The 22,752-nt window shown below is 44.1% G+C and overlaps 2 protein-coding genes and 1 pseudogene across 13 annotated transcripts in view; 1 reads left to right on the plus strand and 2 right to left on the minus strand.

The window, feature by feature from the left end:
• Nucleotides 1-22,752, plus strand: part of LOC119170446 (uncharacterized) — a 270,210-nt gene that overhangs the window by 20,496 nt on the left and 226,962 nt on the right. For 5 of the 12 annotated variants that reach the window (XM_075890406.1, XM_075890410.1, XM_075890398.1 and 2 more), the window contains 2 exons: nt 1,146-1,217; nt 2,577-2,663. In XM_075890406.1, coding sequence (XP_075746521.1) covers nt 1,146-1,217; nt 2,577-2,663 — 159 coding nt within the window. Of the gene's footprint in view, nt 1-1,145; nt 1,218-1,455; nt 1,633-2,576; nt 2,664-5,775; nt 6,387-22,752 lie in introns of those variants that run through there. The other 7 variants (XM_075890399.1, XM_075890402.1, XM_075890403.1 and 4 more) reach the window with 4 other exon arrangements.
• On the minus strand, nt 5,940-7,873 carry LOC119180411 (piggyBac transposable element-derived protein 2). The gene is given in 3 exon segments (XM_075887633.1): nt 5,940-5,953; nt 6,846-7,113; nt 7,115-7,873. Coding segments are annotated over 3 exon segments (1,041 nt in total).
• Nucleotides 12,819-16,187, minus strand: LOC142802650 (uncharacterized; annotated as a pseudogene).

The following is a 22,752-nucleotide window of genomic DNA, read 5'->3' on the forward strand; positions in this document are numbered from 1 at the left end:
ATGCGCTTCTACATACGCCTCAATCGTGCGCGTATGGATCCGGGGTCGTTACCTAGTCAAGCTTTCTCCACACAGTGTAGCTTCAGCCAGCCGAAAAGCTGATATTTTTGCGTTTTCGGCTCATATAAACTTTTTCTGGTTAACATATAGCTGATCTGCCTTCGTTGCACTCGCAGTCACAGGTTTATGCATGCAGAAGGGCTCGACGCAGCTATTTTCACCGTGTAAAATTACGTTCACTTGTCGTCAACATTCATAATAAGAGCGGGACACCACTAGTTGCACTTCACAGGGCAACAAATTACAGTGCGCACAGCTCTGTCACGCACGAAGGCATTCTATGCAAACTCGTCGTCCGTCGTCCTTATGTGATAGCTATGACACTGTTACTGACTCTTTCACAGGAGGCTGTTGGCAATGCGGTTTCAGTTTCGTTAACATGAACTGGCAGTTTTTGGACGCTACTTATCGGTAGAAAGATGCTCATTTGATTTGATTTTTTTAGGGTTGAGAATAAATATTCGCTTACACCTTCTCCCACTAAGCAATGCTACCATTAGTTGTCACTGACAAGAATATTTTTATCTACATTCTTTGAAGAGGCACAGGGTGTGCTCTAATTAATATTATTAATTAGAGGCACAGAGAGCCACAAGGTCGTGCTATAAATAATATTATTAATTTGTGCTGCTCTGCACTAGCACTATGCTCATGGGTCCCGCCGCAGCGATCTAGTGGTGAAGGTACTCCGCTGCTGACCCGCAGGTCACGGGATCAAACCCTGGCTGTGGCGGCTGCACTTTTGATTGAGGCAAAAATGTTGTAGGCCCATTTGCTCAAATTTGGGTGCACGTTAAAGAAGCCCAGGTGGCAGAAATTTTCGGAGCCCTCCACTACGGCGTCTCTCATAACCATATGGTGGTTTTGGGACGCTAAACCCCACATATCAAATCACTATGCTCATGGCCCTAATCACGCCCAGCTTTTTAAATCTTAAATAAATGAAAAAAAAAAATATAAATTTTTTTCTCGTAGCTGATCGTGCTTAGGGAAACTGTTTATAAGTCTCTATAAAGTACTTATAATTTCTTTAACTAGATCGGAACAACGGTCTGTGACATCCCCGCGTATGTGTTGTTTTTCAGCCGTCGTACTGCCTTGCCTGTTGTTCACCTTTGGATTGCTCTGCCAGGACACTGCAAGGTGAAATTCACTATGTAAGACGCTCTTTTAGTGCTACTTCATTCACCTTTTCTCCTTTGCGGGTTCATGCTGCACTTTTTAACGTAGCATGTTTCCGAGGTTCCCCGCGACATACCTGCCGACTCTCCCGCATTGTCCGAGAGACTCTCGAATTATGACCTAGTCTCCTGTTTGTACGAATGCTATCTCGAATCTCCCGAAAAGTTACCATCACAGCAGATGGGCTTTTTTTTTGTTCTTTAATCACGCTAGTATACGTCAGCCTTTCCTGCTGGGACTGTTGCGGTGCTGCGGAAGATCACAAGCCACTACGTTTCTGTAGTTCATTGTAACCACACTGCCGAGTACCGCTATGTAGGCACCGTAGTACCGCGCATCTGGACGGAAGCAGGTGGCCGCGAGGCCCGCTCTCCACCACACGGAAAGAAGGTGAGGGAAAAGGTACCACAACTTTCTATTTGTCTGCCTTGGCCTCCGCATTTTTGCACTAGGCCCACACTGGTTGCCTAGTCGTCAGTTTGTTACGTGCTTTTGGGGTCGCATGTTTCCCCGAGTTCAGTTGGAAAGTTGATGGCGGTGTCAAAAGCAAAGTACTTGCAAGTGTTTCTGGACTTGTACACAACTGAGTTTCCGTCCTTTGCGACTTTGCGAATAGGGAGAAAGTATAGGTTAGTATCACGTGTGCCTTTGATGCAAGTGTTTTGCACGGTGGCAAAGCTGACATTTCGCTTCACAGAAGCATCGGAATCACGTTCGTGCTGGGGAATGGCAGGACATTGGAAGGTCCTAAAAGAGCAGGGAAGACCATGCGATCTGCACAGAATGCCTATTCATGGGCTTTCTTATGGAATACTACCTGCCACTGAGCGTAAGTTATTATGCAGGACCGTTGTTGCGGAAAGTGTTCTAGAAGTGCGAGGACGCCTAGCAATACGAGTGCCGACGTATGAGTGCCGACGTACATTTAATAACATCCGCTATCTTCGGGTAAATGGCTGCAGATATCGAAAACACAACATATGGAGGCTGTGTAATGCGCTTCATTCATAACGACAGTGCGCCGCTGATGTCTCTCTGTAATTCCCGATATGAAAAAAAAAAAAAAGCGACTCCCCCCTTTCTACTTTTTCATTGCGGTCTCCCGAATTTAGGTGCTGCTAGGTTGGCAGGTACCATTTACAAAAGCCAGTGCTATAGAAAGAAGCAGAATTTGTAAGTTTATGAAAATTCTAGTTGTGTGCATGCTTGAGATGATCATGCTTGTTATGCAGTGGTACCCAGCTTATTTCTATAACAACATACAGTGATAGAGAAATTATGTTAATTTTGTGGCCATTGTTTATTTTTGTGATTAGAAATTCGCACACGTGCAGGTTTGCCAGGAGTACCACTCTTCTCAGCCAGAAGTGTCAGCAGCATTGGAGCGTACGTGCGCTGTCCCAAGACTACTTGACTATCATGTAATGTAGTATCTTCACTTCGGCATTCTTCGCCTTGCCACGGTGGTCTAGTGGCTATGGTACTCGGCTGCTGACCCGCATGTCGCGGGATCGAATCCCGGCTGTGGCGACTGCATTTCCGATGGAGGCGGAAATGTTGTAGGCCCGTGTGCTCAGATTTGGGTGCACGTTAAAGAACCCCAGGTGGTCAAAATTTCCGGAGCCCTCCACTACGGCGCCTCTCATAATCAAATGGTGGTTTTGGGACGTTAAACCCCACAAATCAATCAATCAATCACTTTGGCATTGTTTTTTTTTTCTGGTACTAAATGTGTGTCTTCAAATGGTTTGGGAAACGCCTTGGTGCAATGTCAGAGCCACTTGCATAATTATCATGACCACCATTGTAAACAATTAGGGGATATTGAAGGGACACTAAAGAGAAACAATGGGATGTCTTACATTGATAAACACACTCTGGAAACTCTAATGTCATAAGTTTCACTGTCATAAGTTTTTATTAGTGAAGAAAATCAAGGTCGAAGTTCATTTTTGAATTTCTCGTCGGAATAACAATATTACTGACTTCCAGAGAAATGGAGGATAAGTCGTGCACTTAACTTTATTGCACTTCAAAATAACAAACCAGTCGCTCACGCGGACTTTACTATGAAGTCTTTAACTGGATGTCGGTGCTCTTTCCCGATGTGGTCCTCAGAGCTTAACCCATATATGCCCAAACTAAGAAAACATGAAAAGACAAATATTTTTTGTTACAAAGAGGACACTGGCACTCTTAGCAAAAGATACAGGTTATTTTATTTACACTCACTTCAAGGCAACACTATTTTCAAAGCTGTCCTACATGTAGGACACTGGGCTTTAGGGGTGCTATGTGGGGGTGTGGTAGACCTTGAAGCACTTCACGTGCACACCCACGTCGTACTTCTCGCAACGAGTTGTTGTCTTCTCGTGGCAATGAGCGCACCTTGTCTGCTTGGCTTGAGGAATAACAATATGATCAGTGCGGTCAAAACGACTGACTGCTTGAATGGCGGACTGGCGGGCTTTTCCACGGGAGGGCTTGCATCCATATTTCTTCAGGTAGGCCATAGCAATAGACCTCTGAAAACAAAGATGCCCGATGTTCCCATTTTTCAGCTTATACAGCTGCAAAGCATTGTTCACGGATGCATCGAGAAGGTAGGTAAACAGAGATGGGTATCACTTTTTTCTTCTGATTGGCCGTCCGGTATTTGGAGATGTTTTGGTCCATTCTGTCTACACCTCCCATGTTGGCATTGTATTTAGCAATCAATAACGCCTGGTTTACCACAACTTTTGCCTTTTTTTCTCTAGAATATCGTTTCACCTGCTGCGTTGGCTCCGCTCCATGTGCATTTGAAACAACAGTAACGACACTATTGTCCACCCAACGGCACACAATTACTTCACTCTCACTGTCCACTCTGTAATCGAATGTGCCTCGTTCTTTACCTTTCATACTCTTTTGTATTGGAAGTGGACATTTTTCAATCCTGTTTTCACGGACAGTTCCAGTGCACTTCACGCCCAAAGTGGTGAGTTTTCGAACAAGCTTCAAGCTCGTGAAAAAATTGTCAAAAAACACGTGAAAACAAAGGTCAGTTTTAGACTTGAGCCTGCCAACCATGTCCACCACAACGTAACCTCCGAGACCAAGGTCATTTTTGCTTTCAGAGGCCACGCCATATTTTTCTTGGTAGGACTCAGTTGACAACAAGTAGCCGAGAGGTGTGCACAGGCACCACAGCTTGTATCCAAATCGAATTGGTTTTCCTTTCAAGAACTGTTTACACCCGGGCTTTCCGAAATATTCACACATGCTTTCGTCGATGCTGTAGCATTATGAAAGTGGTGCGTACAAAAGAAACTTCTGATTCAGAAGCTTGAATAATGGCCGCATCTTGGCAAATCTGTCATCCTGAGGCAGGTTGTTGTTGTCGGCAACATGCAGATTCGAAAATATTGCTTCGAAACGGTTACGCCTCATGAAGTTCGCAACAAGTTCGTTGTGGCAGTCTTCAGAAATTTCCCACAACATTCTCCAGCGAGGTACAGGCACGTACCCGCTAAGAAGAAGCACGCCTATGACACACTTCATTTCTTCTTCTGTCACTCCTAGGCTCCGATTTTTTTGGTCGGCATATCGATTAGTTTCCTTCACGAGAAGCGCGATGACGTCATCATCAAAGAATTTCTCGAATGCATCTGCGGGAGTGAGGAAACTTTCATCCTGTTCCTCTGCCAACCACTCACTTTGAGGTAGCTTTGTCTTCAAGTCTCTCTTGTCCCAGTTTGCGCTGAATTTTGCGACCTTTTTGGCTGGCTCACCCTCGTCGTCGTCACTTGATGCATTGTCCAGGCCAACAATTTCCGCTCGAAGGACGCTTCCAGGCAAGCGAGCCATGTCAGTGTCATTTTCATCCCCGCTTTCTTCGTCAGTCACTATGGCTGCGAAATTGTCCGGCGGTAATATTGCCAGTGTGGAGGGCCCGCTTCCACCAGCATCAACAAGGTCTAACACATCGTTCAGAATTCTTGGTGGCGCTGTTTTCGCATAAAAAACCGAACACGGTATTCCCTCCCTGAAAAAAAATCATAAAACATGATGAGGTCGAATTCATATTATCTACTCAGCGTAAATGTTAGCCAGTGCATTTTTTGTATTATTGTAGAGAAAGAAGCGGGATCCATGCAGTGTGGGAAAAAAAAAAAAAAAACTGCGAACACAAGGGTAATATCACATCCTTTTCAAAATACCCGCCGAGAACAACAATTCGTCCATAATACACCAGATGGCGTAACATGTCCACAAGCCTTGCGTGAAAGAAGCACTATCGTCACTATTGTGCTTACCCACATCGTGAAACTACGTAGCGGTTGCTTCTGGGCACTTACACCGCCCCATGACGCCTAATTTGCCCAGTGTCCTAAATATAGGACGGCTAGGTTTAGCGCTTGTAACTTATCACTTCCTGCATTTTGAACACTACTGAGCCTAGTTAATATACATACTCTTATGAGGCGGTCGACACATTATTGAAGTTTTTCGGCAGTGACTAAATTGTCAGTACTTTCTTTTTCCTTACAGCGTGTGTGCTCGGACGGAGAGTGGAGTCCACCACGCGGCAAAACGAAGGGCAAGCACAGTGTAGGCTTGCACACATCAAGGCGGATGCTTGTTTGAAGCATTGTAGGGTGGCGCTACTGTTCATTTAAAAAAATAGAGATGTTAGCGCACATTAAAAAAGCATCCTACATGTAGGACACTGGGCACAAATGGGTTAAGTTACAATTAAAACATGCAAAATTCGTCTTCTTTGACAAGCTAAACACAGATCTGAATCACAACCCAAAATTTTTTTAGAAGTATGTCAAGATCAGCAGAAAAATTGACACAGCTATCCGTGACCTCCTAACTGAGGAAAAAACTATTAACGGATGATTTGGAAAAAGCTTAAGCATTCAACGCCTACTTTCAGTCAGTGTTTTTAACAAGGACTGAACACTCACCAATAATATTTTCTAAAAATATTGGTAATGAAATGGCGACAATTGAAATCGACTACACTGGTTTGGATAGTCTCCTGCATACTCTGGACACCTCCAAGGCTACGGGGCCTGATGGTATATCATCTCACGTACTTAACCCTTTAATGCCTGAATTATGAAAGCACCGAATAAAAAAATTCGTTTTCCATTTTTCAGCTTTAAATAGCAATCCTTACTTCATTCGGAAATTATATTATCTGAAATGCAACTTTATTGCATACTTTTAGGTTTGTCGCGAATTCGCGACAACAGGCACTTAAGTCAATATGTGGTCCAAACGAGAGATGCGTTCAATTCAACGCAACTATGGGATCGCCGCATCAATAAACCGAGTCTGATCAGGGCTACGGAGCTTGGCATCTCTGGCAAACATTTATTTCAGAGAAACTGAATCGTTCAATCAAAAATATTCAGCAAAACGTATCTTTTACCCAGGATTTAGTAACAGCATCTCGTTTCACGGCTGGTGAAAATCCAGAAAGCAGTTAGCATTCTTATTCAAGCACAAGTGAACGTCGCATTTTGTGCATTTGAAAACGGTTTGCCCCTTGCATCCTGGACGCTTGCACCGCTGACGTGTGGTTTCGACAGTTGGCCAGTGACCTGTACTGTCCGTGCGGACACTAGCGATTGGCACGGGTTTCATGGGCCCTCTTTTCTTCTTGCACTCAAGCTGCGATTCCACAGATGAGGACGGCCTGCCCCTTTTTTTCGTTGCAGTGTCCTTGTTCTCCTTCAGCAAACAGGTAGCGATGTAGAACTTGAACTTGAGGAGGTCCATCTGCTGCTTGGTAGGAATGCCTACTGCATCACAGTCACGTCTGTAAAGCAGCCAGGCGACGACGACCATATCTACAAAATGAAAAAAAAATCTTAAGGTGAAACTTTTTGGACCTTACATGGATTCTGTAATATGCAATCAGTGCATCCAGCTGGTCCACGCCTCCCATGAACTTGTTGTAGATGCTGACCGCACTTGGGCATTCAACCTGTACGGTCATCTTTTTTGAGCGTTCCCACCTGCCAACAGACGTAACTGGCTCAGCACCTGCGAACGTGCTCAACGTTGTGACCGCTCGGTTATCGTACCACTTGAGTGCAATTAGTTTTGTGGCATCAACCACCGTCTCGAATTCTTCGAAGGATCCTCGGCCCTTTTTCTTGAGGCTTGCATTAGAAGGCAGAGGACAACCTTGCAGTCGATTAGCACGGACTGTGCCAAGACAGTGGACATCTTTTTTTGATAATGAGCTAAAGAGCTTCAGGGACGTAAACCAATTATCGCAGAAAAGAAGATGGTTCAGTCCTGGCTGAATGTTTTGCGAAAGCTTGAGGACTATATTGCCACTGGCACCAATGTCGGGCTCCCCAGGGACAGCGTCAATCCTTCCTGTGTATATTTCGAAAGAGTGCACCATGCCCTGTGGGTCGCACAACAGAAAAACTTTGTAACCCCATTTGTGGGGTTTGCTGGGAATGTATTGCTTGAGGCTTGAGCGTCCCTTGAACGGTACCATTTGCTCGTCAACGCACAGGGCTTGTGTTTTTGGGGTACCTTGAAATTTCGGCAGGAGGAAGTCAATAACTGGCCGAACCTTGAAAAGACGGTCCTTGTGTGGATCATTTGGTGGCGGCATGTCATCATTGTTGTTGAAATGCAAATTTGCTTTGATTGCCTCCCAGCGTCGTGTACTCAGATTTGGGTGCACGTTAAAGAACCCCAGGTGGTCAAAATTTCCGGAGCCCTCCACTACGGCGTCTCTCATAATCAAATGGTGGTTTTGGGACGTTAAACCCCACAAATCAATTGCCTCCCAGCGATCACGTGACATCGTGTCGGCCACCGTGGGGACCCTGGACTCGGCCGCCCAGTATAGCCGACTTCTTGGGAGTCGACAGATCGACATGAATGTGACGGTGCCGAGAAATTGATCTAGCTCGTCACGAGACAGAGCAAGTCCTTTGTTAGGATTTTTCTGCGTCGCAAACACATTGCTCTGCTCAACGATGTGATCCATGAAGTTGTCATCAACAAAGTCCTCGAAATATTCGATAGGAGCTCGTACAGTGCCAGCCTCAGGAAGAGCACTTTCCCAGGGTGGTACTTCTCGCTGTTCTTGACAACCGGTTTTTTTCCATCGCACCGCACGCTTTGGAGAGGCACTTGGTTCATCTACCGCATCTTCGTCTTCATCCTCACTGCTAGATGAAGACACTCGAGCTTGTGTATGATGATAAGGAACAACATCGTCGTCTTCGCTGTCACTGAGACAGCTGTCATCACTTTTGTCTTCAGGTGGCAAGCGCGTACGAAGCCCCCTTTTCCCATAAAACGAGCGGGAGTCCATCTCCTGTCAAGAAATTAAAAACTAAATTATCATACCGTCAGTCACCACTTGCGCAAACGCCGCATGTCGCCAATTCGCGACATACCACGAAAGCAAGGATTGTGCAACAAAAAATGTGCTTCAAAACGATGTAACATGTCATATTCAATCTCTTGGATGCGTGCACACCGAAAAAAATTTATAGTAGATTGAACTTACGTCACTCCGGCAGAAAACGAAGAAATGAGAGCTGTTGCACGTGCTTCGCGCTCACCGCCAACTCGGACACAACACTGGGTCCTAGCTTGGAATACCTTACGTGAGATGGCGCTAGATGTCTCGTACTGAAAGCTACGTTCGTCGCGAAGACGTGACAGCCGGCGCTGAAGGCAGTACACGTGTGGTAAGTTGCTTGGTCGGCCTTTTTCGGTATGTCGCCAATTCGCGACAACCGGCAGTAAAGGGTTAAAAGATGTCACGTTGAGCTTGGAAGGAAAGACCCCACTAGGGAGCCTACATACGCCGCGCCTTCGTCGTTTAGGGTGGCGACAGCAGAGTCCATGGTTGCCTAACGGTGGCTGCGGCGGCCGCCAAACTTGACGGGCCGCCATATTGGTCCCCTAGTGCCCGCCCGACCCAGGGAGCCGGCATGCGCCGCGCCTCCGTAGGCGCGAAACAGACTATCTCTAGAACGACCTGCTTCGAAATGATCGTACGTGATTAGCGGTTATCGCCAAGAAGCTTTCCAAAAACTTCCTGCTGCTAGGAACAGTTGAGATCGCGGGATTATTCGTTTAATGCGGCATTCACGTCCTTGGTAAAAGCTTGCCAGTGCCTCCTTTGGAGGCACTAGCTGCACGTAGAAGCACGTAGAAGCCGGGGATTTTATGTCGCCTTGCTTCGCCGTCATTCTTAACCCGGAAAGGTTCTGTGTTTAGGTAATTGCACGATGACGCCCGATTAGAGAGACGGTAATTTCATTTTCAGTTTTGGTTTTTGCCTTCTATATCATTTTAGTTATTTTAGCACTATTACCCTTTTATTTATTATGCACTATTACAGTCAACTCCCGTTAATACGAAGTTCACGGGAACCGCAAAAAACTTCGAATTAAACAAACTTCGAATTAAGCAAAAAGCACTAAAAACTGCACTTTCATTAGTTTAAAAGCGCGACAGTTTTGAGGAAAAATAGTCTGTCATCTTCTTCTGCTTGCCGAATCTGGCTGCGGCTAGCAAGTTTTGTAAGGAATACACGTGTTGAAGTGCTTCTTCGGCGTTTTGTTCTCCAACAAAAAACCGCTGCGCAAGAGCAAGACCCGCAGCTACATCGGCAGCCCTCGGTGATGGCTCATTTACGATGTCGTCGTCATCATCGTCATTTTCAGGAATGCAGTCATGGGGCCGAACCATCTGCACGATTTTGCTGTCCGTTAGTGGACCGCATGTTTCGACGTTGCTGTCCACAGCGGCATACTCGTCAAAACGGACGTCACCGAGAGCGGCGCGAAAGCTACCGTCGTCGAGCTCATTTGTTTGCACTTCCACTGGCGCACAAGGAGAAGCATCCTCCGAGTTTTCCATGAAATCACAGGCCCGGAAACAATTGGTGATGGTTTCTTCTTTCACGCGGGTCCAAGCTCGCGCTAGCATGTTGATGGCACTAAGCAAACTCACCTCGTATTGCGACGAGTTGTCCATGCACAAAAGCATGCGCTCGACGAGATGCTGCCTATACAATACCTTCACATTTTTATTATGCCCTGGTCCATGGGCTGCAACACGGACGTCGTGTTTGCAGGCAGGTACATAAGACGGATGGCACTCAAGGCAGGTACGTTCATGTGGGCACTACATTGGTCCACAAAGAACAACACCTTATGGGTTGATTGCGCGAACTTGCGGTTGAGTTTGGTGATTCAGTCCTTAAATATGTCAGATGTCATCCACGCCTTTCTGTTCGAGGCATAATCCACAGGAAGCGTCTTCACGCCTTTAAAGCACCTAGGCTTGGCAGCCTTCCCGATCACAAGCAGGCGACACCGTTCTGTGCCAGTCATGTTCGCCGCGACTAGCACTGAAACTCTCTCTTTGCTTCTTTTGCCTCCAGAACAGTCGTCGTCTTTAAATGTCAGGGTCTTGTCCGGTAGCAGCCGATAAAAAAGCGCAGGCTCATCTGCATTAAAAATGTCTGCCGGCTGGTATTCTTCGAGGTACTCGCGAAGCTTGCCCGCTTTCCATGTCAGGCACGTTTCCTCATCGACTGATGCCATCTCCCCACACACGCTTTTAAAAATCAAGTCGTGGCGATGTTTGAAACGCGTAAGCCACCCATCCGAAGCAGCGAAGTCGTTGATGCCCAACATTTCAGCAAGCGATGACGCTTTTGCCATGACGACTTCACCACTGAGAGGAAGTTTGTTGTTTCGTGCCTCTGTGATCCAAATCAGCAGTGCTTCCCCCAACTTGGGGTAGGCGCCGGTGCGCATCCGCTTCCGCGATGTCTTGAATTTTTCGCTTTCAAACGCATCCAATATTGAGCGCTTATTCTTTATGAAAGTCGACAGTGTGTTAGGCTTAATGCCGTACTTTCTTTCAATGTCTTGTTTGGCGGTGCCTCCCTGGTCAACTTCCTTCAAGACTTCGACTTTCGTCGCTAGGTCTAACGTTCGGTAAGGGCCACGAGTTGCCATTATCAAACGTACGTCACCACCACAACACTCAAAATCAGAAGCGCGGAAACACGTGTGGAATCAACCCAGCGCGCGGGTGACGCGGTGACACACTCGAGTCTCGACAAAAGTCAACTAAAGAGTCAGTCGATGCCGCCGATGCGATTCGCCAGCGTTAAAAAGATTGCCGCTTCAAGATCTGTGGCGCTGCGGACAGTAGTGATGGCGAAGACACCAGCGCGGTCCGGCAGATGTTTTGGCATATGAAAAGTTCCCCATTTTGCTTTTGCTGTAAAATTACGGTCGCGACGAGACTGTCGATTGAAAAAACTTATAATTAACCAATAATATGGGTTTTTAACTTCGAATTATCGAGCATTTTTTTCTATACGATTGCATGCAAAACTGATGGGACCACTTGCTCATTTCTAATTAACCGAAACTTCCAATTAAGCGACTTCAAATTACCGGGAGTCGACTGTATTCAATTACGCATTTTTGTGCAGATACAAGGCACTACATGTTATTAGGTTATGTTGTTAGGTTACGCCGCAAATGCTTTAGCATAGAAAATATCGGTGTGGTAGTAAAGTTTCTGATACAAGAAAAATGGCCCTCACAGACTAAACCACTGTTGCCCATAGAACCTCCCCAGCCTATGCTTGAATTGTTCTGTCCGTACTGGGCACGTGCCCAATGTGCAATTTAACATGTTTACACACACTAACAAAAATATTGTTGAGGTGGCGACACAAAATATTACATCTATGGCTGAACATCCGAGTCATCATGCCTTGGAGTGTACTTTTATTACACGCATAAAGCAAGACAAAATTCACGTAAAATTATTTTATTGCACTGCTTGCGTGACATGCAGATGCCCCCTTCTTGAACAACAGGCATACATGGGAAATACAACAAACACACAAAGTAAATGTGTCCGAGCTAATAAAGGCATCAAATTTCAAGAAGCACTTTATGTAGCAGACTAACGCATGTAAAAGTGATATCACCCATTGTGACTTTTTTCCAATGGAGCTGTTGAAAAAAAAACTGAACACACAGGCAACGAGCAAGATTAAAGCCCAGATGGGCTACACAGGTGGATAATGCTGATGAGACCAACGCAGAGATAACTAATGAAAGAGAAAGTAAGTAGCGAAAAATACGGCTTGCTACACTGATAAAGTGAGAAGAAAGCATTTTGCACAACGACTGCATAAGTAGTACTTTGAGCACAGATACATACATGAACCAAAATATTGGGGAAATAAATTGATAAGAAAATCCCCCAAGCCCCACTGGGTTAACTTAAATTACCCCACTGAAAATTACATGACATTAGTCGAGAATAAAAACACGTCGTGAGCAACTGGCACAAAGGAGAGCAACGTCTCAAGAGAAAGGTGCAATGTGAATGAAGGCACACCAGTGTTCCTGGTTTCGAATGCTTTTTTCGGGCTGGTACTGAGGAACAGCAAAAGAAAATGTTAGCATTAAAATATTTTACAGCTATTTTGAACACACTATAATGTAAATTATACAAATGAGCATCAATTTTCTCTTATCATCATTGTACGGCAATGAAGTTGCATAGAGTCCTTAACAAAGGCAGTCCTAAATTATGATTGAGCGTACCACCCAAGTCGTTCAAGTGTCCTCACATAAAAAAAAATAATCGCAGCTGCGTACGCTGTACGGTTCTAGCTGGCTGCTGAACTACTCCAAGTTTGCCGCAGCACAGGTTTTGCTTGCTGCCCCATTTACTCTGTGTTTATGCTGCTGCCTGAGGTAAATCTTTAGTCTTGTTCGGACATATTTTTCGAGAAGCAGCTTCTCTACAGTAGGCTTGTGCAAACTGCAACATCCCAAGTGCATTTTTACAGACTTCTGCAGGGCACTTAGAATGCTTTAAAATGGTTTTTTCACCTTCATGACTTCACCCATTTCAGCTAAAGTTTTGAAGTTTTCTTCACAATCCATCAAAATTGTCATTACAGACATGCTCGGCTGGATGAGATTTCCGGCATTTTTTACGTATTCCTTCAACTGGATGAGGCTGCTGTATTTCCCAGGAGCACTGTCAGTTAGTACTGCTTTACAGCTTTTGCAGTTGTCTATAAACTTTAAGACAGACCTCAGAAGGAAACCACCGATGTACGCTACGATGTCGCACTCTGCTTCCGTCAGGCCAATCACAAACAAGTTCTCTAACTCCTCAGCCTGCTGAATGGGGTCTTCCTCTAGCTTTTTTAAGCTTGGGTCAAGCAAGTCAGCCAGATGACTGCTGTCGTCAATGTTGTAGCTCGAAGTCTTAGGGGTGTGTACAAACTGGCTGACACAAATGGCCTTCAGTCAACACCACCTAGAACTAGAGAAGGCGTGTGCAGGGCTGCGTGACGTCACCGCAGTGAGATCGGCCTAAAAGTCGGCTTCACCCAATGCTACGCTTTTTCTTTCCGAAATGGCATTTTCCCTACATTATTATCATTATTTTCTATTTTTGCGGTTTTGGAGTGCACAGAATTTTTGCATTAAGGAATATTTTCAGTATGTTTTAACTAAACGCTGGCTTGAAATAATTCATCAGGCACTCGTGAAATTTTTAACAGCATGCACAGCCATTTCGTGCAGTTTAAAAGAGGCTTAAATTTTCGTTGTGAGACATATTTATTCGTGATACATCATAATCCAAACAGGCAGAACAATTTATAAGAAAGAAGATTATGCTTGAAGAGTACTGAGCTTCCGCTTCCCAGCCTTGCTTTCAGTTCCTTTATTTTCAACTTTGTTCCGCTTTGCAGCCTTGCTTTCATTCAGCTTGTTATTTTGAACATTGCACAAATAATTCAGCAGCGTATTGGCAGCAGCACTGAGAACATAGTTTAAGACAAGTTCAGGTGAGTGGCCACCATCGCAGAAATCCAAGTCTTCATTGCACTCAACAAGGGAAGTCGCGAGGCTTACAAGAACTTCTTTTTGTTTTGCGCAAGCAAAAAATTGTGATGCGTACTTCGGACTTCTCAGCTTGTCAAGCACAATTTCCATTGTGAGCACGGCATTCACAACTACCGCTTGTGGAAATTTCAGTCCACCACGCGTTGCATTAGCTATCAGCACATCATCATCCAGTTCAATGGTCCGATTCTCAACAGTCAAGTTTTCTTAGCAGGAAGAGCAGGCAAGTTTCCTAACTGCAGCATATGCACAATATCGTGCATATGCTGCATATGTAATAGCTAGTAGCATTTTCTCCTTCTCCTTCACATCATCGTCGATCACTTCAACATCAAACTGCTTAACAAGGAATTTCAAATCAGTGGTAGGAATGCAAGGTGCAGTGGTATCCAAGTTGGGAAGATCAAGTAGCTTCTGAAGTCTCAGCTTCTGCTTGGATTCATAAATCTGACGTATCAAAACGTGGTATTGGGCACCAGACAGCTGCCTGTACCTGCCAAACCTGTCTTCCAAACTGTCGGTTTGAAATTTCCCTAGCAAAACGTATTTGAACCGAAGTTCTTCAATGCAATACGTTGACACCTCAACAAGGGCATGTGAGGTATGTCGCAGTGCCATGTGCGTTTCGCGAGTTAACAGGCCAGCATCATGCTTCAAGCTCTGCCAGTGGTCCAACCAATCCACAATCTTGTTTAGAAACTCAATTTGGTGGCATTGCAGTGCACTTATCGGTTCTTGAAATGGGTCTCGGAGACGCTGACCTTTGAATGGGGTCTTGACATTCACCACATTCCACCATGTCAAAACAATGTTAATAAGTTCCAATGTACCAGCTTTATGCTCAAGTGCGACTTTGGTGCTTCTTAGTGCTGCAGCAGTTGAACTGTTGAAGATCGTCAGTGCGAGCTTTACATTTTGTCGCTCTAGATTGGATGGATTCAGCGACTTGAAGGACAAAGTTGGAGCTAGTCGCAAAAGCTCATTTTTTTCTCCTTCATGCAACTTGCATAGTGTGTTAAACGAGGCTGTCAGGACAGATGGGTTTTCCGAGAGGGCACTGAAATTGGGAAAGAAGATGCACCTTCCACAATTACGCTGATTCAGCCAGTTATTTCGGATACACTTTAATATATGCACTGCATCCAGAATAAAAAACAAGGGTCTTGATGAGTCTGACGTGTGCCTGTATACAATGCTCACTTTGGGAGGATCAGCAAAAAATGATATAACCTTTCGGTTGATCGAGTTGTTGTCAGACACCACTGCAACTACTCGTATTCCAATGTCTTCTAGGTGCCTGATCAGCAGATCAAGAAATTCATGTAGCTGTTTCGCTTCTATTTGTGCTACTGGAAGTATATGCGCAACATCCTTGTTTGATGATAACAAGCTTTGTATCATAAAGACGTATGCTGTCTTTGCCGCATTTTCATTGTTTGTCGCTGCACCAGTGACATAACCACCCTTGTACTGAAAGGATGCCTGCAGGTGGATCTCGTCCATCATAAGCGTCACAAAGCGCTCATGGTCTTTTAGTGTTGATGCCAATCTCCTTGCATAAGAAAGGAATGAATCCTCTTGTTGCTCTCTGGATGGGCTAGCACGGTAAGAGGCACAAATGCGTCTTATTGTCTGTGGATGTGGGAGCTTTAATTTTGCTGTACTCCTGATGAATCTGTATGCGTGCGGCGATATTGTGTACACAAGGCTGCAGAACACCAGAAAGTCAGCTGGGTAAGTCGACGCATTAGTGAGGAGAACTCGAAGTTGCTGTGTCACAAATTTGACGACTTGCACTTGCCACTCATGCGGGAGAGCTGAAGATGACAGTTGCTCCAGGAGTGCCACGACACGCTTCAGCAGAATCTCTAGTTGGAGTTCATTATTTGTGGAATCCTTCGTGACGTCTTCCACATCGCACAGAACTTTGTGAAGCACTCTCAAGTCAGAAATTGTCATAGGAAGCACAGAGGAACCTAGGTTTTGTAACCTCATTTCACCAACATACACTGCCAAAGAAAGCTCGGATGCCACTGTCACTGCACGATGCACAACTGGGGCACCTTGGTCGCTGAAGTTGAGGAAAAGTACTTGTCTCTGGGTGACCACCTTGGTCCAGAAGTCAGTAAGAGAGAGGTCACCTACTGCTGTCAATAGGTCTTCGAGAGTGGCGATGACATTCTTCTTTTCTTCCGCTTCGTGAGACTGCTCTGATAACCGTATTGCTTCCTGCAACGCTTCTGCGTCCACACGAGCGCGCTTTTCTTCTGGGCTCTCGCGTGCAGAAGTTTCTTGGCGGGACAAGTAAGCAGGGCAATTAGGGAAAACGCTTGGGATTGCAGAAGGCTTCAAGCGCCTCAGCTTGAGGGGTACTTCAATTACTTTCCCAGTCATGCTGTCAGTGTAGCTGGTGGAGTCTACAAAGTCATTTTCAAGAAAGTGGTGCTCACAGACCTGGAACATAAGCACAAACAACGAAGTATAAGATGAAAGCGACAGAATTATACATAACAGTTTTACAGAATTATATGATCCCAGTGTGCCATTTGTAAAGATTAAGACAAATTCTTTCGCTTTATTTATCTGCTTCTGTACGGCAACCACGACCACGCAGTCAACAAGAATGACGTCTCACTTAGCAAACCTTGCTTTGAGACGGTAAACCACGAGCCATCGTTTGTTTGGCGCTCAAGTAGTGGCGGACGCCCCACATGTAAAGTAACTACGCCGTCTACATCGTATGTTCGACGCAGGCAGTTTCACTCGCGAATACATTGCGCTAAATCAATTTCTGATTAGGCAGAACCGCACATGAGCAACCTGAGGCGTAAACATGGCACTATACACTTTACGGCACGAACATGGAACAATATTACACTGAAACACACCATTTGCTCAGTTGTCAATCCTTAAGGTGCATAGCGCGTCGTAACGGTTGCATGCGTCACGCAACGCAACATATCAAGAGACCGGAACCACACTTCTGGAAACTACCGAGAAGATTACACCAATCAACGTGACCCCTACGTCACCACGAAACGCCTACAAAAGGAGCCTGACATCGATGGAACAGACCACACTTACTCGGCAGCAGTGGCGACGTGCTGTTATGGCCCGGTGCTGAATGATTTCTTCGTGTTTACAGGATTACCTGCATCACTACTGACGCGCAACGCAACATATCAAGAGACCGGAACCACACTTCTGGAAACTACCGAGAAGATTACACCAATCAACGTGACCCCTACGTCACCACGAAACGCCTACAAAAGGAGCCTGACATCGATGGAACAGACCACACTTACTCGGCAGCAGTGGCGACGTGCTGTTATGGCCCAGTGCTGAATGATTTCTTCGTGTTTACAGGTTAGTTTATTCTTTGTATACCTAGTGCTCATTAAGCCCGTGGTTGCCGCTGCTGCTGAGTAACTCGCCTCTTGAGTGTCTCTTGTGTCGTGAGCTTGTGTTAGCACGCACAATGCCAGAAACTTGTCTTGCCTGCCATAAATCATTTCATGGCGAAGAGCAGTACTTATTATGCTGCGAATGCAACTCTCATTACCATGTTGGAAATTGTTCCGGGGTATCACTATCCGCGTATCGAGAAAAGACAGACGCCACAATAAAAACCTGGAAATGCGCTACGTGCAAAGCCACAAAGCCTCGAGGAAGTCATAACACAACAAATTTCAACGACGAAACTGAAGTGGACCTTTCTCGTGAAATCAACGAAATACACCGCAAACTTGCTGTGCTTATTGAAATGAAAGTGAAAGTAGATGCACTAGATGAAATTAAGGCAACTGTTAACAGCGTCGAACAAGCAGTGCAGGAGATGGCTAAGAAATACGATGAGGTCATTTCGCAGATGAAACAGCAGAATGCCGATATTACAGGACTAAAAAAACGCGTGGAAAAACTTGAGGTCAAAGTGAACAATTTCGAAATCGGAAAGCTGAAACAAGAGCTTAATGACTTGGATCAGTACAGCCGACGACTAAATTTAGAAATATACGGTATGCCCTATCATACAGGAGAGAATTTGCTTGACAAACTTAATAGGCTAGCAGATGACCTTGACGTCCCACATCTTTCTGACCAGGATGTGGAAGCCGTTCATCGACTGCCACCCAAGAGAAAAACTGATAATGCAAGCAAAACAGAGACGGTTCCGCCCATTTTGGTTCGGTTTTTTTCGCGAAAGATTAGGGACAGTTGGCTAGCGAAGAAAAGTGAACTGAGGAAAACTAAATCAAAAATATTTCTAAATGAAAACCTAACAGCGCAAAACAAACAGCTTTTCTGGAGGATGAAAACAAGAGCAGTTGAACGAGAATATCAGTTTGTGTGGCATAAGAGTGGTAAATTGTTTGTTCGCCGTAGCCCACGCGATCGTGTAATTCGGATTATCACGATGGATGACCTCGAAAAGATAAAATAGGGCTCTCATGCATGCTGCTTGTCATTGCACGTGACGTATAAAAATGGCAAGGTTCAATAAATATTATGATAAGGACGCTTTTAAGGCTTCCGCCGCATCATGCTCTAGAAACGATTTGTCTATTCTGCATTTAAATGCACAAAGCTTGAAAAGTAAGGAAGAACGCGTTTGCATGCTTCTTGATGATTTTAAATACAACTTTGACATTTTAGCCTTTTCTGAAACATGGTTCACCGATGAATATGAGGTACAATTCCCAGGTTACAGATGTACAACCGTATCCAGAAAAGAAAAGCGAGGAGGCGGGGTAGCATTTTATATCAAAAACGATTTGCATTTCGAAACTGTGACAGAGTTTTCAGTCGTAAACCCACACTACGAATCCCTCATGATGAAGTGCTACCATACTGCAATTGTGGTAATTTATAGACCGCCCTCTGGTGCCATAGATGCCTTTTTTAACTTTTTAGAACGTATGTTGAATTTTTGTTCTGAACTCGGTCTGACTATTGTTACGACGGGTGACTTCAACATCAATATGCTGTCTCTAGAACGCAACAAACAAGTTCTTCTTGATCTATTTCTCTCTTACGGCCTAGAAAATGTAATTGATGTACCGACAAGAGTAACAGATGTCTCCGAAACTCTAATTGATCTATGCTTTATCCCACAAACGAGTGTCATAGAAGCAGGTGTCTTGATATCTGATGTCAGTGATCACATGCCAATTTTTGTTTTCTTCAACCCTCATACAAAAACACATAGAATGCGTGCCAATAAAGCTTTTAAACTTAGAAATATTAACAAAAGCAATGTTGCTGCTTTTCAAACGGCTGTTAGTGAAACCTCATGGTCTTATCTGTATCAGTTAACGGATCCTGTCATTGCTTATAATTACTTTATCAATCACCTTAAAAAACTTTATGATGAAGCATTTCCTGTAACTACTATCAAACAAAACAAGAAATGTAGGAAACCTTGGATTACCACGGTGCTTCTAAGGAGAATGAAGGAACGAGACAGACTTTTTAGTCAATTCATTAAAACTAGACAACCTAATCTCCTAACTGTTTATAAGAAAATTAGAAACAAACTAGGGCGTGATATCAAAGAAGCAAGAAATTGTTATTACGAAAGAAAGTTCGAAACCATTCTAAATGACCCCAAACGTGTGTGGCAAACATTAAAAGGCCTACTGCCGCAAAAAGAGCCACTCAGCGTCTCTGAAATTGTAGACAGCGATATAACTTATACCGGTATATCTTTGGCTAATAAGTTTAATGAACACTTTTTAAAATGTGGAGCATCGGTAAGTGATAACTGTGACAGGCATAATTACAGGTCATACATTATGCATAACTCCTTGAATTCTCTTTTCATGGAGCCAACAACAGAACATGAAATTAAAACCCAAATACTAAATTTAAAGAATGCATCCGCATGTGGCCAGGACGAGATAAAAGCCGAGCCAATAAAAGCAGTTGTCAACAGTATCAGCAATCCTTTATCGCACATATGCAACCTCATTTTGGCTACAGGCGTGTTCCCTGATAAACTAAAAATCGCTAGAGTAACAGTTATATTTAAGGGAGGCGATAGAAATGACATGAACAACTACAGACCAATCTCGGTACTACCACTGTTTTCAAAAGTTTTCGAACAAATGATTAATGTAAGAATTATGAATTTCTGCACTAAAAATGATGTACTTACAGGCAATCAATACGGCTTTCAGAAAAAGAAGTCAAGTGAAATGGCTCTTTTAAGTATCAAAGAAAAAATAATTCAGAATTTTGAAGACAAAAAGTATACTCTAGGGATATTTCTTGATTTTAAAAAGGCATTTGACTCTATTAAGCATGATATCTTATTAAAAAAGTTAAGCGAATATGGCGTTAGGGGACTTGCTCTTGACCTTATACGCAGTTATTTGACAAACTGCTACCAATACACAGACACCAATCATTCAAAATCAGTTTTAGGTGAAATTAAATACGGTGTTCCTCAGGGTTCCATCCTTGGACCACTTCTTTTTTTATTATATATAAATGATATAGGTAATATTCCGTTCACGCCAGATATAATTCTTTACGCCGATGACACGAATATATTTTTTTCAGGAGAGAACCTACATATTCTTCAGTTGCAAGCTAGCAAATGGCTCAATAATTTATCTGAGTGGCTTATTGTAAATAAACTAGAACTAAATACCAAAAAAACTAAATATATAATTTTTCGCTGCCGAAATAAGTCAATCAGGAATGACGTACATTTGAAATTCCGTGGCGAGATCATCGAGCGTGTAAGAATACATAAATTTCTCGGTGTTCTTTTCGAAGAAAATCTCAGCTGGTCTCCTCATGTCGATAACCTCACAAGACGCATCTCACGTTCAATAGGTATTATCAGCAGAGCAAAGCAACTTTTGCCACGTTGGTTAAAACTCCAGCTATATTACGCACTAATTCATTCCCATTTACAATACTGCCTCCTTGTGTGGGGAACAACAACAAAAACAAATCTTAAAAAGCTGTATATCCTACAAAAACGTATTGTGCGAGTTATTGAAAATGTGCCATATATAACTCACTCCGCTCCACTTTTTAAAGCGAACACTATATTAACAATGCAACACATACTGAAAAAGAAGCTAGGCATTACAATATTTCAGAAAATAAAGTTATGCCACGATAGTTTTTTTCGACAATTTCTGGGAAAAGGACACGCTTACGAAACCAGAAAAACTAGGTATGTTAAAGGTTTTACACGAACTAACTATGGTATGCAAAAACAATCTTACGTTATAGCAGACTTTTTAAATCATCATCCTACCGTGATAAACTTGGTACAAGAAACGATGCACATGAAATGCTTCAAAAGAAAGTTAACTGCATATCTCCTATCAATACAAGAATAATTCTGTTTTCTTTTTTTCTATTTTTTCTTTTTTTTTCTCTTTTTTTTACCTTGCTGCAGTTTATACTGTATATGTATATAGAAAATCTTTCTGTTTCATATGTATATAGAACAATGTATATATGTAGAAAATCCTGTATATGTTTGGCCAAAATATGTATACTATATGTAACCTTGTGTATTTTGCTTAGATAACTGCCACTGATGTTTGAGTTGTGTGTGTCTAAAAAGGGGTGTGACACCCAGTCAGGCATTCGTGCCTTTTTGTCACTCCTCCTAGACAGGGCAAATGTACATATTACTTGTCTTTGTCTGAAATAAATACGAAATCAAATTAACTAGACTCTGTTCCCACGAGAAGCACGACTGCCGGAAAACAAACGGGAACATGTGCTTACCACAGTGTACTTTGTAGGTGTGAAGTTTTCTCGCCGCACAGCCTTCGTCCACGCTGCATTTTGGGCGGTGTCCAACGGAAACCTGTCCACGCGTGCTCGCGGTCCATTAGCGTAGTTCGATCGACAGTTCGGTGCACAGCAGCACCCAGGCATTTTCGCCAGCACACCAGCAAAAGTTCATGCAGCACGCCTGAGCAACTGAGTACAAAGAAAATGCACGCCAACAAGCTGCAGCACTGGAAATAGTGTCAGCGTTGCCAGATGCTTAGGCTGATACCGCTAGCATTGGTGCTCTTATGTATTCAAGCCTGCAGTATATCGCAATTTTTATAACCAGTACTGCGCCGCATGAAGAGACCATGATGTAAATGAAAACACATATAAATTTTCCTTATTTTCTGCATCAAAAAAACACCTTGCGGCTGCCACATTCAATAAACAGTTTTCTACCCACAACGCGCATGCTGGCAGATAGATTCCGTACTAGCCACAGCCGAAAGCCAAGCCGGGCCGCGCCAGTTCCCGTGCGCTCTCTCTGCTCGCGTCGTCGGGCTTGCAGATCTCACTGTGGTGACGTAGTTGGTGTGGAGAGGGGGACATGCGCGGGCCTTCTCCTAGTTCTAGGTGGTGTTGCTTCAGTGCACATTTAACATCATACGCACTTGGAACTGGCTTCTTCAATCTCACAACTGAAAAAATGTTTTCTAGGCAATCTTGTATCAGCCTAGCAGTGAGGAGGTACAAGTAGCCACGCCTCGCCAGGAGCTCCTCTGACAGGCGCAGCACAACAGTCGTCGCCACCAAA

The sequence above is a fragment of the Rhipicephalus microplus genome, chromosome 3 (assembly GCF_043290135.1).
Source record: "Rhipicephalus microplus isolate Deutch F79 chromosome 3, USDA_Rmic, whole genome shotgun sequence".
In the NCBI taxonomy this organism is placed as follows: Eukaryota; Metazoa; Arthropoda; class Arachnida; order Ixodida; family Ixodidae; genus Rhipicephalus; species Rhipicephalus microplus.